This window comes from Hyperolius riggenbachi, chromosome 1 (genome assembly GCF_040937935.1).
Source record: "Hyperolius riggenbachi isolate aHypRig1 chromosome 1, aHypRig1.pri, whole genome shotgun sequence".
In the NCBI taxonomy this organism is placed as follows: Eukaryota; Metazoa; Chordata; class Amphibia; order Anura; family Hyperoliidae; genus Hyperolius; species Hyperolius riggenbachi.
This window is the reverse complement of record NC_090646.1, coordinates 532,324,986-532,342,298: the sequence shown is the minus strand read 5'-3', so window position 1 is coordinate 532,342,298 and position 17,313 is coordinate 532,324,986. Positions and strand designations below refer to the sequence as shown.

Here is a 17,313-nt window from a genome sequence, read left to right as displayed (position 1 = left end):
CAGTGAATCGGTACATGGTGCCCGATCACTGATCCCTTTCCCCGGCAGAAAAAGCATTGGCTGCTCTTGGAATCCTTGCTCTTTCTGCCTCCTTTATCCCCACTACGTCCCTCTAAGCATACCTTATGCTTAGAGTGACGTCATGTAAACAAACTCAAGGTTGCCATCTTGTGGCCAGAAAGTAAAACTACATCTACATGTGAAAAAAAAATAAACACATATTTATGTAAAAAAGTTACTCTTTACATCCCACCCTCCAAAAATTCCCAAATAAAATGTTTAATAAAAAACAAAACAAAATTACAATAAAAAACAAAGCAAAACAAAAAAAACATGTAAATATTTACCTAAGGGTCTAAACTTTTTAAATATCCATGTAAAGATGAAATATTACTAATTTTTTTTTTATTATTATAAGCTTGTAAATAGTGATGGATGCAAAACGGAAAAAAAATGCACTTTTATTTCCAAATAAAATATTGTCGCCATACATTGTGATAGGGACATAATTTAACAATACTTGGGTTTTAATTATGGAAGCATGTATTATTTTAAAACTATAATGGCCAAAAACTGAGAAATAATGAATTTTTTCTGTTTTTTTCTTATTCTTCCTGTTAAAATGCATTTACAGTAAAGTAGCTCTTAGCAAAATGTACCACCCAAAGAAAGCCTAATTGGTGGCGGAAAAAACAAGATAAAGATCAGTTCATTGTGATATGTAGTGATAAAGTTGTAGGCGAATGAATGGGAGGTGAAAATTGCTTGGATGCATGAAGTGAAACACGACTGAGTGCTGAAGTGGTTAATATAATTCAGCTTTCTGTGCATATTTTTTTGCCTACTTAGAAAACCAGCCATCCATTGTGCTACAACAGTTAATCTAAAAAGAATCAGCATGCGCACCATTGGATTATGTGCAGATCATATTCTGTGAAGGATTGATTTATCTATAGACACACTTTTGTCCAACAGTCTACTAATGAGACCTGCTGGATTCTGTTAGAGGCCAGTTTGAACTGCTCATGACTCACCTTCTGTGATATAGGCTACTGAGATGCCTATTGTCATTTTACATAGTTGGCATTGTTAGGACTGCGATTGCAGCTCGCTTTCTTCCATTTTTGCTACTGCATATAAATTTTGTGTGTAGTTTCTATGCTGTCAGTCAGGGCTGGCTGGTGATAGTGGGCCTGGGGCGCTGAAAGATACAAATCTATCCTGACTACAGAGCCTAACTTCCTTTCTGTAGGGGACTTCAACTTGTTTAAATTCAAAGCAGTCTTTTCCCAGGATAACCTAGAACAATGCTGAACTTAGTGTTGATATTATTATACAGGAACATTTTAACAACGTAGAGAAAACTAAGCATGGTGGGATCTCACCAGCGAAAAACAGTATGAGGTGCATGTGATTATTTCAAGGGAGCTGAGAATTAAGAAAATACCCAATGCACTGTACTCAGAACAGTTCATGGTGAAGTGAAATCAGACTGCTCTATGAAACTGATTTCTCATTAGGAGGAAGAAATAGTGTAATTAAAATGGACCTGAACTCTTGCACAGGACAGAAGGAAAGCACACAAATGCACCCTGTATGTATTTAGAGAGTTAGTTTAGCCTGTTTAATTCCCCATCATTTGTGACTAATCACAGGTTGTAATCTGATCTCTCCCCTGTGCCACATGACTGCCATGGCAGAGATGGAGGATAAGCTCCAATACCCCTTATGCTGCTTATGGGAGAGAATTGGGGGGGGGGGTTGAGAGGATAGGTCCACAGGTTAATCTGATCACCATGCTTGTTCGGGGTTATGGCTAAAAGTATTAAAGGCACAGGATCAGCACTACAGTCATGCAATGTGTATTGTTTAAAAGAAAATAAATATGGCAGCCTCCATATCCCTCTTTGGGAGTCCTTTAAAGCGACCATGGGCCTGAGCTATGTAAACTGGATATATGTTAATTAAGTATGTAATGAGATATTACTCTTAATGAAAGCTGCATAACGAAATACTTTATGCCCAGGAGTAGAGTATGAAATGCAGTACTGTTGCTAGGTCAGGATGAAGGAAATCTTTCTTATTGCTCAGCTCACCTTTCTGTCACAGTTCTGCAGTACCACCTGAGTATATGGCTCTTCAGCACATACTCTGTTTCTATTACCTGGGATTGCTTCGACAAATAGACAAAAAACAAACAACCAAAAGCTCGCATGTGACTGCAGTACTCACATTGATCATTGCATTGGAAGTAATCCTGAAGAGAGTGGCCCTTTCATTCACAGATTTGATCTTGTCACTGCTGTCTGCTGCTAGTTTCAGATTCTCCAGCTCACTCAGGGAGCGCTGAAGGGCAGCTCCATGCTTGGCGATGAGGTCATTGCATGTGCTAAGGTCATCCAGCTTACTGGTCAGAGCTTTCAGGGAGCTGTGCAACTCACTCTTGTCAGACTGGGAGCTTGGCTCTTCATCCCCAGAGTCATCTGCACAAACACACAGTTCACATGTTACTCTAGGATTCATGACATTCAGTGTTTACACTGATTACTGAAAGTCCATGCTAAAAGAAAGCATTTACATAAGAATTGATGTACAACACAATTAACTTATGATCCTGACAAACCGTCCTTTACAACAAATTGTATTTCATCAAGATTTCAATCTGATGTCTATAAGAAACCATTTACCAAGATACAATAACAAAGCTAATTCAGCTGTGACTAAAGAACTGTACACACGCTAGATTAAAGCTAACTGAGGAGGCCAATATCGACTGCCTCTGACGACAATCCAACAGTGTATAGCAGCCCACGACCCATGACTGGCCAGGCAGATCAATTTGGCTGAGCGTCGGCTAGGCCTGAACAATTTATCGAATTTAAACCGAATTGCGATTCCTACGTTCACGCTTAATGTGGTGATTTAAACAATGAAGTCATTTCTGCGTGAGGGAGGTTTGAAGAAGCAGCTTCAAACTTCACTTAAGTCCCGGCACGTGCGACCTGCAGAATCAGCAGCGTTGGACATACCTTTCAGAAAAAATCCAACGCGGTCTGTCCTCTCTCGCGGTCTGCTGACTCTTGTGCATGGCATGTTTCCTGGTTCCTGTATGACACATGACATACAGGAAGTATGCCGTGCACACAGAGGGGGCACAGAGAGAGAGAGACCCAGAGGGGGCACAGAGAGAGACACGGGGGGGCACAGAAAGACACGGGGGGGGGGGCACAGAGAGAGACACGGGGGGAACAGAGAGAGAGATACAGAGAGACACAGGGGGGGGGGGGACAAAGAGAGACACAGAGAGAGACACGGGTGGGGGGCACAGAGACAGACACAGAGGGGAGACAGAGACACAGAGGAGGCACAAAGAGAGAGACGCAGAGGAGGCACGAAGAGAGAGACACAGAGGAGGCACGAAGAGAGAGACAGAGGGGGCACAAAGAGAGACAGGGGGATAGAGAGGCACAGAGGGGGTCAAACAGGCACAGAGGGGGAACAATGCTTGATTTGAAGGAAATAATGTATCGAATTGAAATTGCAATTTCGGACAGAAACCACACAATTCAATTTTGTCCTAAAATCATTCAGGTCTAGCATTGGCCCACAGCTTTGTTCCTGCCGCTCACCCTGCCCCCAGTATGACCACATACATGCGTCGTTCCGTCGGCCCTCTGCCACCCACATTGTAACAGAACGCAATGTCAGCCGGCTAACTACTAGTCCATATAGTCTAGGCCCATTAATGTCGGCTGAGGAACTGGGTCCCAATCCCCATCAGGTGACATCAATCCAGCATCATGTGAACAAGTGACTAGACTTCACCGCTCAGCTGTCCTACGCTCATCAATCATCAGCTCCCGGGATGGATTTTTCTTCTGGTTTTTGTCTCCTAACCTTCCTTTTTATTCAAATTAAGTCTTTTGACTTAAAGCATGCACATTTCTCAAATAATAGAAACACTACGCAATGCCTATTACTATAAAAAACAGAAATAGACCAGAGATCTAAAAACAAACACACATCAGCGCACTTAAATGACATAGCTATTACGGTATATATATTTTTTTTCCTTAAAGAAAATCAACAATGTGTTTAGTGCATGCATTTTTTCAAGGTCAATGCCAGGATAATGTAAATCCTTGAGAGCTGTTCACGCTGGTTTTTTTTTTTCTTTTTTAATGCAAATGATTATACCAAGTCTCTTCTTGTTTTAGTCGCAGGTCTGTAATTTTACCTAATAGCCGGCTTCCCTCCAGAAAGAGGAAAGCCATCAGGATAATTTTATTTAATAATAGAGAGACCAAAGAACTGAATCATTCCATTTTTGCATTTAATATATACTTTGAGTGTATATCCAAGTCTGAAGACTCCCCCAGTGTGCTGTGCAGAGCCCAGGGGAAATATTCTGCTACAGAAGATATGAAACTCTCTCGGAACACAATAGCATCTGTAAGGTCAGCCTTTGCCAGCGGCTCATAGATTCTTCACGATTAGAAACAGTTGGCATCTCGATGTAAGCAGCGCTGCTCTTAGTAGAATACATCCACACACAATAACACTGGCTACACAGCTTCCAGTAACACAGCAGATAATATTTCGCTGCTCAGATTTCTTGGTAAAATGGGCCTAGCCATCATTATTATTATCGATTTCAACACAACCATCTTCTGTTGTGCTGTGCAATTAAAACAACACACTACAAATTACCGGTACACTATATAAACAAGGCAAGACAAATGATACACATAAAAGCACATCTAATTAGAGGTATGTGAGAAGGGAAAAAGAGCTGCCTAATTTTGCTTACTGGATACGTTCGGCATGCGTGGAAAAGAGTTTGATATGTGTATATTTACTACTAGTCAATCAGATCACAGTAATCAGTGTTCTGCACCATATTTGCTACAGGAGAAAAAAAAAAATCTTAAACAGCATCTTCCCAGGGATGCTCTTCTTTATTACAGTTCACAACAGTAAAAAGTTGCCCGCCCAAAAACAGTTTTGTGTGTCAAACAGGCTTCCTCAAGGTCAGGCCATCTAGCCCGTTTATGTTCTGTGAGTGGTCTTTATTCCACCCGTAGAGGGAATGGAACAAACACAATGGGGCTCAATTCACATAGCATTACCACATGCGGTAAAGCAGAAAGCAACTGATTTTAGCAAACATTTTGTTAAATGTCAATTCACAAAGCCTGTTAACGCGAGGTAAACTAAAATTACTGACTAGTGAGGTAAATTACCAAACTCGTGAGATAAAAAAAACCAAACGTATGAGTTAAATACCTCGTGAACGTCAATGCACAAAGGATACCACATGCAGTAAAGCAAGTGAGATGTTTGGTAATTTATCTTCAGCCTTGAGCTGTTGGTAAGATAAACAGCTATTTGTGAGGCTACAGAGGCATGCCAAGAAGGCGAGAGAAGAGGAAATGGAGCACATGAGAAAAGCTAATCAAACTTAAGGAAAGAAAGAAAGTTAATAAAACTTTTTCCCTCAGTTTCACATTTGTTGTAAAACACAAATCCCCAATATTGTTGTGAAGTAATTAAAAAGGGTTAATAAGATTTTATTGGTTTTGAGCTGGTACACATTTTATGTACATTTTATGCAGCTTGGACTTGCTCTTTTCTTGTCAGTATAATAAAGAATGCTTTCTGTATCCGATCTTGCTTTCTTTTTTCATGCACTGCAATAATCTATCAAATAACAAACTACACATAAGTGTACATATTAAAGTGTGCAATACAGGTGGGTACAAGCACTGGTCTAATAAACATAACAAAACAAACCACAACTACTACTACCAGTATATGCTGTTCAACCACCTGGATTTATTAAAAAAATGTTAATCAATTCTCGTGGGTCAATCACAATGGGACCTATTCAAGTTATACATATTGCACACACTTATAATGCACAATTATCATTATACGGGGACTTCCCCCAAATTGTCTCCTCAGGAAGTCCCAGACGACTGTGCACCGAACAGAGCGCCAATGTGACAAAATTAACCATATCTAATCCACACATGGGAAGAGGCAAACCCGGACACTTACAATGCCAAGAGATTGAGCATCTAATATGCCAATTGCTTGTTCAATTGACTGCGTCATCCCATGTGCCGACAATAATGGTGGTCAACAGCAATATGAATGCACCACCCCATGCCCCCCTATGCCCACCCGCAAATCACAGCACCATGCCCCAAACACAAGCAATCTCCTAAAGATTCTGTATTAAGAGGTCGTCACCCCCAAAAAAACAAAAAATGAGAACAAAGTTATGATGGCATAAATGAAAAAATTCCACAAGAGTTCCCAATCCAGACTTCAATTGCATGGAACAAAGTTCAGCATCAAAATCGTCATTATAGCAGGTCATGAAAGATCACTGGCTTTTTTCCAAAAGTCATTTCAACACAATAGGGCTGGTGCACCTAGCCAAGTTGCTACCATGCAGATTACAGGCCTATGTTGATAAAGAGATCATTAATTCAGCAAAGCCGTGCATCTCACCATCCAGGTATCAGTGCATGCAATGTTCCACCATGGAGCTCTGTGGATATTAGTGTCATATAAACTTTTTCTCATAGTTACCACCTCCTGTATCAGTACGAGATGCAATGTCCGCATAGACTACTAAGCCGGCCCAGCTAACCGCAGCGTCCGTGATGTATGTCTGCGGGAGTATCCAACTCGGGGCCTTAAGCCTGTGTCATCGCGCCCAAGCAGGAATCCAACCTTTGGAGATACACGCCATAGTTCCGGGCACCGCGCTCCGATCCAGCGGGAGGGCAGAGGGGGGCGGAGAGGCACATCTCAGCGCGTGACGCAGGCCTACGTCGACGCGTTTCGCCCCGCCCAGGGACTTCCTCAGGACATTTTTTTACTGAATGAAATACCTCAAGATTCTGTGACCACTTCTTGCAAAACCGATGTTTTAAAACATCCTGTTTTAGCACTTTTCAGGTATTTTCGGCATACACCCACAGGTGCCATGGGGACACACATATACGTGTGCACGTATGCGTGTGCATGGCCACTTTCCGCCTGTGGGCAGTTGGGAAGTGGATAAAATACGAAATAAAATACTGCATTAGGTTAAAATCTTGTTATCATTTTTGTTTGCTAAAATGCCAAACTATTACCGCATGTGTGAAAATCTTAGTGAATTTTTTACGCATAAGGTAAATTTACCTCACATGAAATTGTTATCTAACAGGTCTTAGTGAACTGAGCCCAAAGACAGCTTGGGTATGCTCAGTCATGGGGCTAGCACAAGTGGATCTCTCATGATGCAGGGATCTGACCTTCAGGCTAGGTTCACAGTGGTCCGTTGCATAATGCACGTGTCATAATGAGTGTGTTCTGCAACACAACTGACCACTGTGAACTTAGCCCTCAGTGGTTGAACTGTCTTACCCATATGAAAACTACAGGGATACCAAACACAAACTACTATATAAATCTCATGTGACAATTCCTAAAGTATTTCACATGCCACCTTATAAACTCACTTTAGTTCAATGTTCATGTTCTAGAATCTCTGCTCATACCCTATATCCATATTATAAATAAATAGATAATAATGACATTATGGTAGCGCTGAGTGGCTAGAATATTAGGGTAATTGCTCATTCATACATATGCATTAAAAAAAGCAGTGGAATTGTGTGTATTAAAGTGTTAATGGGTGCTGATACACTGAGCTCTATTCTGGTATCCAAGGATTCCTCTTTATAACCTGAACAATGATGTCTCTTCTCAATGGAAGTCTGCCTGAAAAAGTAGATTCACATTTATGGACACATTTCTATCTGCTTTCAAATACAGTGCTGAGCTCAATCTATAGTAGAATTCATTTTTAACACCAGATAACGTAAAGATTATAAACACATCTATGGTAAATATATCTATTGTTCTCTTGTTTTGAATTGTTTAATGTACCCCTAGATAACGGATTACAGTAAAGTCCCTGGTATCAGGCCCAGGCAGGGATTACCTGATGCCGGACATGTGTTCTTGCCGCTTACTTGACAAGTCAAGCAACCAATCCTAAAATGAACACTTCCTCCGACAGATCTACCGGCGCCGGTCCTTTTTACTCCCTGTAGCTGCAGACTGCTTTGATGCATCATCTGTACAGCTCCAATGCATGTTACCTGATATGGGTCAGGTGACCCATTGGGAACCATATGAGGATGCAGCAAAGCAGCCGGCAGCTGCAGGATTTAGGAGGATCGGCGTCCTCTTCAACCCTTCAGTCCTGCAGCATAAATATCAAACTAGCAGATAAAAGTCTCAGCCTTGACACCAGATATTCTGAAACATGCCCACAATGTAAAATAGTGCCTGCAGTTACATGCATGATTATTTGAGCCGAGCTGCGGTGCTCAACAGAGGGAGAGAAGACCATTCTCTCATGTCAATGGTTAGCTTTAAGGTAGCCATACACAGCATTGGTGTTTGGCAGATTTACTCACGTTGATTGAATCTGCCTGTGAGTTATAGGTCCCTTGCATTGCTGTTTAATAGACTTCCAATCAATTTTGAGCAGATTATAGAGTTAAGGAGAAATCAGGTACAGCAGTAAATCTTCACTGAAAGGTTGGAGTAACAAATTTATATGCACAGCTAAGTTATAGAATATCTGCTGTAAGCCAGACAATGCAACTGTGTATTGCAGCTACCTCTGCTGTCAATAGCATTTTTTGTAATATACTATGGTTATGTATTCTGTAACCCCAATAAGGTTTTTAGTTTAAAAAAAAGAAGAAGAGGAGGGTTGGAGTAAGAAGGAACATGGGATGCATATTAATATACTGTACAAAGCTAGCAGCGCAGTGGTTTGATTGATTTTACAATGAAGGATTATCAATTCATTTGCTAGTATTAAAAACAATATTGCGCTGACAATACAATGATTAAAATGGAGTGCAAACACTGGTGGTGCGCTTCTGTATAAGCTATACAAGATACAAATTTAAAGCGTAAAGCCCACTATGGAGTCTGTAAGTCCATAAATACACTGTCTATTATTGGAGTTATTTATGCTTCAAATCCCATTTCAATTGACGGATCTTCGTGGCGAAAGATTCTAATGCTACCCTTTTCTTCACCTTCTAATACACAGGTGTCAAACACAAGGCCTGCGGGCTGAATGCGGCTCTCCTTGCTATTTAACCTCCCTGGCGGTACGCAGATGCGGTAGCTGCGTCCGCGGGAGGGATTTTTTAAAATTAGAAGTGTTCTTTTTATGTTAGCTAGCACTAAGCTAGCTAACTGTGGCCCCAAATCCCCCGGCACCGGTGTGACAACCCCCCCCCCAATCGCCGCTGGCAACACTCACCCGTCCGCGATCCGGCGAGAGCCACAGCTTCCCGATTCGCTTCACTCGTCGCTGTGGCGACGATCAGTCAGGACGTCATCGATGTCATGATATTCGCAGTTCCGATCCTCCCCACAGCGAAGCCAGGTGCTGGTTGGGAGGCTGCGCCGTGGGATCTCTGGGGGGTACGTATACAAAAGCACATGGTGTGCAGAAAATGGCTGCAGAAAACGGAAAGACCAGTGTGAGCCCTGCCTCAATGATTTTTCATCGGTAAGCAGCCAATCGCTTGCCATCAGCCCCTGTATAATGGCTGGGTTTAGACTTGGCAGCTATTCAGTCATTTATTGCATTTGATGAAGATCTGACCGTGAACAGACAGCAGAATCACATTCATTCCCTAAAAAGCAAACAAAGCACTTCTTCCACCTGAAACATTTCTGTATGCAGATCAGCACTAATGAAGCTTTAAAATGTTTACTTTTAGAAAGCCATGAATTGCTGAATCAACTGCTGCTTAGAAAGCAATCTATTCCACTGCTCAGCCATTCATTTCCTGCATGGATTCAGCCACAGAGGCTAACTGGGCTAGAAATGAAGGATATGTCAATGATAACTACTGTATATATAGATTTATCTCCATCTCATAATAACTGCTTCCCTATCAAGAGCAAAACAAGGTTTAGGAAATCCTCCCATCACAAATCAGGCGTACTCCAAGCGCTGCACTAAATCCACCAGACCACTCAGATTCACCAATAATCCAGTCAGCAGCATCGTGCTTTTTTAAAATAATCAATTCGCTCTTAACACATCCCATCTCCTTTAAAGAGAAACCCTGACCAAGAATTGAACTTCATCCCAATCAGTAGCTGATACCGAATTTTACATGAGAAATCTATTTCTTTTCACAAATAGATCATCAGGGGGCTCTGGATGGCTGATATTGTGGTGAAACCCCTCCCACAGGAGACTGTGAGGACCATTTTCCTGGCAGTTTCCTGTCTGTAAACCTTATTGCATTGTGGGAAATAGCAGTTTGCAGCTTTTTCCAACTGCCCAAAAAATGCAAGCTGCGGGTACTTCCACTTACACCTGCCAGCAGTAAAAATGTCACCATGTGATAAATGTCAGAATGTAAATAAAGGAGAGGAAAGCTGTTACAGTGGCAAACACTGACTAAATCGTTTATACATAATTATTGTAAAAATGAAGCACTTTTTTATTACATCATTTTCACTGGAGTTCCTCTTTAAGGAACAAATATACCATATTTAAAATGTCATCACTACACAAACCATTTTGTTACCAAATGCAATCTTATCTTAAAGTGTACCAGAGCTGTCAGTATAGTAAAATTTGATACATACCCAGGCTTCCTCGCCATCCTCCCGCGGTCTGCCGTTCAGCAGCAATCAGCTCCGGTAACTGGCTCAGTCGCGCCAGTCAGGGTCTTCTGCGCATGCGTGGAATGTCGAGTATCGAATCTTACTATACTGACAGCTCTAGTTTACTGTAAGTTTCAACAGCTCCTATTACTTTCTAGTATAAAACAGCAATACTAGAGCTAGCTGAAAAAAAGGATTTAGGCCTGAGACACACTGCAGAGCATTTTGCTGACCATCAGTCTTTTAAAAAAAACAACAAAACAAAACGCTCCCATTGACTGTAAAATTGGCGGTAAAATTGCCACAATCGCAATACTGTGATTTTTATCAGGGCTGTGGAGTCGGAGTCAGAGTCGAGGCAATTTTGGGCATCCGGAGTTGGAGTCGGAGTCGTTGATTTCATAAACTGAGGAGTCGGAGTCGGCTGATGCCATTTTGGGTACCAGGAGTCGGAGTCGTGATTTCATAAACTGAGGAGTCGGAGTCTGAGTTGGAGTCGGAAGATTTTTGTACCGACTCCACAGCCCTGATTTTTATTCAAATCAACTGCATCGCTGACAGTCAGCAAAGCCCTCTGCAGGGTGTCTCAGGCCTTAGGTAGTCACAAAGTTTTTAGGCCAAGGGCCATATCTCTGCTCTTGAGAGTGCTAGTGGTCTGAACTAGCGAAGGTAAACCCCTTTTTTTGCTGATTGCCGTACAATGCTTGTGACAGTTTGTCAAATAATACATTTCCACAGGAAATACCCATATACCGTGTGTATATGGGCTGATGCTAATCAGTGGCTGTTACTGGCACAGTAGCAGCTGCTAATCAGTGGCTGTTACTGCTGCTGGTAAAGTGGAAGTTGCTAATAAATGCCTGCTACTGCTACAGTGGTGGCTGATAACCTACAGATGAGCAAAGAGGGAGGCGGAGTGGCAACATAATGTGGCCCCTGCATGTTGCATGGAATTACCAACTGTAGAGAGCTTTGGGGGCCACCAGAAAAGGCTTGGAGGGCCTTTGGACACGCCTGTCATAGAGCCTTCTGAGTTCTCTCTTAGTCCCCTAATTCCACTGATAGGCCATGGTTAAGTTGTTCGACTTGCTTGGTAGAATACCTTTTTCAGCCCTCCTCAAGCAGTTTTTGAAAGTATTTGCACACTTAGAACTTGCAAAGAGGAGTGGATGCGTACTGGGATTGCACATGCGCAGTAAGGATGCGCCTATCTTTGGAAGCACTCTGAGGATGTTCTATGAGATCCAGAGCCTTCCCACTCCATAGGGGAGTATCTAAGTATTTTATGCCGCTCGCTTCAGCATTGCTTAAAGTATCAACTTGTAAAAGACTTCACAGAATTCTTGTTGCCTTGTTTCTTATTCATTCTCAAGTTGCACAAGGCAGGAAGTGTTCCATGATTCTATAGCACCCCTACAGTTCCTCTAGCTTCAGTGCAATAACTCAGTCGTTGCACAGGGAGAAGGGTTCCTATGCATCAAGGTGGAGGTTGAGGATACGTATGCATCTTTGGGGTAAATGAATCACTCCCTTCTCAGAAGAAGGTGCCAGCAAATACAAGGCAAAGATTAAAGAGCACATATGTAGTGCTCAGGGCAGTTAACAGAGATAACACTGGCATGGTTGTGTAAGGGCTCTTTCGCACTAGAGGCAGCGGTAGAAAAGGCCAAAATGCTGCCTTTGGCAATCAGTGTTTTGGTGCGTTTTGAAGGCGTTTTAACGCCAATACATGATTATCAATGAAATGAGAAATGCTGCGGTAGGCCCTCCAAAAGCTCCTGGGAGCGTTGAAACGCAACGCTCAAAAACGCAGCGTTAAGTGTGAAAGGTAAAATGAAAGTCCATGGACTTTCATTTTACCATGGAAAACGCCAACTATGGCCATGGCGGTAAAACACAGAAAAAGGCCTCTAGTGTGAAAGAGCCCTTAGAGCATCTTCTCACAGGCAGCAAGTCACTCTACTCAGCAACACTGCTGGTAACATCGCAAATGAAAACATCAAATCGCATATGGAAAACACAAATGAAAATGTGACCACAGAGGCAATAGAAAAAAAAAATGCCCGTGATATCACAGGGAAAACGCATGTTTTATATATTTTAAGTATTTTAATGCGCTGTATTACACTGTATTACACTGACATGCAGTATCTGTGGTTTCTCTGGTGTCTGATAGCTTCTCTGCACTAGAGATGCTCATTCGGATTTCGCGGAAATGCAATTTTTGCATTTCCGAGCGGAAATTGAATTTCCACATTGGAATTTGGAAATCGGTACTAGAAGTGCGGAAGGCAGATTTTTGTGGAAATTTCCACCAACTTTAACATTGATTTTCTCAAAAAGTACAAGGTCTTTTTGAAAGATGTTTTCCTCTTGTTCCCACTCTTCTGCTTAACAAACCCTGAAAATGTGGTGTTTCTGGCACCTACGGGGGCTTAGCTAGTAACCGCTAAAGTCGGCAGCCATTAACTAATAGAAAATTCAGAAAATACGCATTACCGATATGCAGTATGACGCTGACTTTAGAGGTTAATATAGGTGCTAGAAACACCAAATTTTCAGGGTAGGTTAAGTAGAAGAGTGGGAACAAGAGAAAAAAAAATCTTTCAAAAAGACCTTGTACTTTTTGGGAAAATCAATGTTAAATTTGGCAGAAATTTCCACAAAAATCTGCATCGGAATGCGAAAATCGGTAGCGGAATGCGGAAATCGGTAATCGCCAATGGCGGAAAGTGGATTTTCAGCGGAAACGGAAATTGGCAATTCCGACCATCCCTACTCTGCACCTCTCCATATGCTTGTTTGAGAAGAATCAGCTGTTACAGAAATGGGACTGATCACTACCACCAACTGAGCATACAAAGTCAGCATCCCTTCAGATGTGAGGATGCTTCCATCATGGTGACTGAAGATGTCATTAGAGCAGAAGCAGATCCAGTGAAACTGTAGCAGTGTGAAGAGAGCGATGCATTCTACTTCCTGTTCTATGGAGGATTATGAACCAGTTAGCCGATAGGGAAAATTGTAGGTTTTCCTTCACACCCAGAGGTATACTGTTGCCATGGTTTTCAGAAAGTTTTCTAAAAAGTTGAAAGAAAATATTTAATGGCACCAACATTTAGAGATAAGAAAGAGAGACACTTAAAGGGAAGGTCCGAGGTAAATAAAAACAAAAATCGACTTACCCAGGGGCTTCCTCCACCCCTGGCAGCTGTCCTGTGCCTTCGCCACAACTCCGCTCCCAGGCAGTGGCCCGGCTGTCCTCTACTGTGCAGATGCCGACCTTGCCAGGTCACTGAGCTGCTCGCGGTCGCGCTGACATCATTTGGAAGTAGAGCTGCCGCGAAGGCACAGGACGGCTGCCAGGGACTTGAGGAAGCCCCAGGTAAGTAGATTTTTGTTTTTTTTTATTTTGCTTGCATCTTTCCTTTAAGCCATGCCTCTGCCACACCCCTTACCACGTCCGTGGCACACCTATACGCATACCATAAAGATTTCATGAGAAAAATACAGTATGTTGTTTAATAATTCATACTACACTGGTCCTTTCTATCCTGGGTCTTTCTCCTTCATATTAACATTTGAAAGTAAATAAATAAATCACTTTACAGGATGGGAATGAAGTTTAATGTCAATTAAACACATTTTTTTCAGCAGAAAAATACATAAATTTACATAGATCTGTACATCAGTCCTGGAAGAAGGATAAATTATGAAGAAAGAGGAACAGATGGTTGTGGTTCCCGAAGAGGGACTGTCCCTTCACAAGGGACAGTTGGGAGCTATGAGATTATTTGTAAATTCATGTTATATGGTATAGATGATTGTACCAGTGGCGTAGCAATAGGGGGTGTAGAGGTAGTGACTGCATCGAGGCCCTTGGGCAAGAGGGGCCCCGTGGGGCTCACCTTCAACCACAGTATTAGCTCTTTATTGGTCCTGTGCTGATAATAATCACTTCTATAGATGCTTTGAATAGTGGTAATCATTAACACATTGCTCCCCATCCCCTTCTTGCACCTCTGACACTGTGGTTGTCCTCTATTGTTTTTGATGAACCGTATCAATGGCTATGTATAGCATGCTTGGGGGGGGGGGACAATGCAAAACTTGCACCGGGGCCCATAGCTCATTCGCTACGCCACTGGTTTGTACCAAGGTGGAATCACCCATAAATCTATAAAAGGCATGTCTTGTAATATCCAGCATATATCGGCTAGGTGTATTGTTTTGCATTGCCCGCCCCTCTGTACTCTGACTGAAATTATAAGACTGAAATTATAAGCAGGCATATACCGCATAGCAGAGAGCAGGGTTCCCACAGAGATAGCATTCAGTGATTAATGCCCAAACTACCTTATGTGTCCAGTCTGTATTAGTAATATCATATGAAGTATGAGGCGGGTTCTAATTAGTTTATTCTACTAAACAGCTTCATGTTGGTTAAATTAATCATTATAATGATGCACAAAGCTAGACACCTTTCCAGTGTAAATTAATTTATTGATGTAAGGCTTTTCACAGATTACCAGACAAGGCCAGTTGTGTAACCATAACAAGCAAATAGGTGTTGGCCTTTATCTGCTCTTTTATTCTAGCTGAAAAACAATTCGCTTTGGAGGTAACAGCAAGATGTGCCCATGAAATGGGATGTTGCATGGCATCCATTGGCTCCCCGCAGAACTGTGAATTATATTCTAAAGGATTTGCGTCATTATTTGCAGTTACAAAATGAGACATCCTCTACCGTGAAAGCTTAACTTCGTGTTCTCTGAGAATTGATCCATGAAGAAGAAATTGTTTTTTTCAGCATGCACAGAAGAAAATGATGCAAGCGGCTGGATTTTACAGATGACATGGCCATATTATGAGAAGTTATTCTGTAACAAGAGCCAGCTGTTCCATCAGGACAAGAACTACAGCATTAAGTCTCTGATGAGCTGCACAAAATCTCTATCAGCGGAATCGTGTAATCAGCGGACTTCCTGTCACTAGATAGGAACCACCGAAGCAGGATGAACAGCTATCTTTATACAGCAATACAAAAGAGAAAAAAATTCTAGGACTTGTTAGGTGTGTGATTCAGACACTACTGCAGCCAAAGAGACCAGCAGGACTGCCAGGCAACTGGTATTGTTAAAAAGGAAATAAATATGGTAGACCCTGGTATGGTGCCCTTCGTTGACATACTTGAAAGATCAAGGAATTGAGTATGAAGCTGTGAGTGGATGAAAATGTTGTATCATCTCAATAACCTCTGACTTCTGGTTGTGATGGTTGGTACTGGGACAGTGGGTGGTGGAGGAGGGAACTGGGTTTGTTTTGTGCGTTTCTGCATTTTCATTGTTTAAAGTGAACCTGAACTGAGTAAAATTATTAATAATAAACACATGACGTTCCTGTAAATTTAGTACTGCATACTTACCTCACTTCCAGTTCTTCTCAGAAGCTCACCATTTTATCAGTTGCAGTCAGTTATAACTGAAAGGACAACTGATGTGCAAGGTAATGCCCATGTCTCCCTATGGCTCAAGTGGGCAATATTACAGTTTAACAATGTGCTGACCAGGAAGTTGTTATGGGGTCATTGCCTGCAAACTCCATATGCTGCTTACTGGGGTACATTTTATATATAATAGAAAAAACAAAAACTCCACTCAGCCTCACACGCAGACATGTTTCCAGGCACATGTGGTATGACATTCATACCTACCTTTTTGGTATCATTTCTGAGAACTCCTGTGCGCCTCCCCCCCCACCACCACCAGACAGACAGACAGACACACACACACATTCATTCACTTTCCCCTTACTCTTCAAGTTGATTGGGTGCTTCTATGGGATATCTTTGGTAGTGTCTAATTTTCAAAGGTGAAGTGTAGCAAGAGGAAACTGACACGGGCACTCATTAGTTCAGATGACAGCATGTTTTAAAATGGTGATAGTGAAAAAGAATTCAGACACTACTGACATAAAAAAAGTTCTGCATTCTAGGTAGGCAGCTAGCATACTTTTAAGAAGGTGAGCAATGCCTCTATGCTCAATGTTGTGCTATTCAGACTGTGTATTGTTCTGCTAGCAATAAATGGGGCAATACCGAGGGGATTTGCCATGGCATATGTAGGTTTTGTTGGAAGCCTCCAGGTTCCTGTAGTTTCACGATTCTTTAAAATGACCCTGTCGCAATATTCAGCAAAACAGAGCATACAAATAATAACTAGGATATGCAATACATTTTTGGGTCCAGAATATCAGTGTTAACACCTGAATTAATATGTAAACGGATTCCCTACTTGTAAGCTATGGGTTTGGCTGTGCTCCTTTTAATATAATGGATGGTTTTGTTAATCAGTAATAAGGGTCACTTTATTTTTACTGCGCCTTACTTGCTGGTGATTTTATCTCAGGAACTGCAGGTCACTGTGATGTACAGGTTAACCTCGGAATATGAATATTCTTGTAAGCTATATGGGGGCCCTAGAGAGCACAACCGACTAAATAATGTCTTAATAAGCAAAATGTGCATCTGGATAATTACAATATCAAACATCAAGAAAAAGAGAAAACATGTCGCACTAAATAGCAAAAATGTAT

At 41.8% G+C, this 17,313-nt stretch overlaps 1 protein-coding gene across 5 annotated transcripts in view; it reads right to left on the bottom strand.

The window, feature by feature from the left end:
* The window catches only part of OSBP2 (oxysterol binding protein 2), a 327,225-nt gene that overhangs the window by 131,025 nt on the left and 178,887 nt on the right, over positions 1-17,313 (bottom strand). For 4 of the 5 annotated variants that reach the window (XM_068246447.1, XM_068246472.1, XM_068246456.1 and 1 more), the window contains one exon: positions 2,233-2,483. In XM_068246447.1, coding sequence (XP_068102548.1) covers positions 2,233-2,483 — 251 coding nt within the window. Of the gene's footprint in view, positions 1-2,232; positions 2,484-17,313 lie in introns of those variants that run through there. The other variant, XM_068246464.1, reaches the window with a different exon arrangement.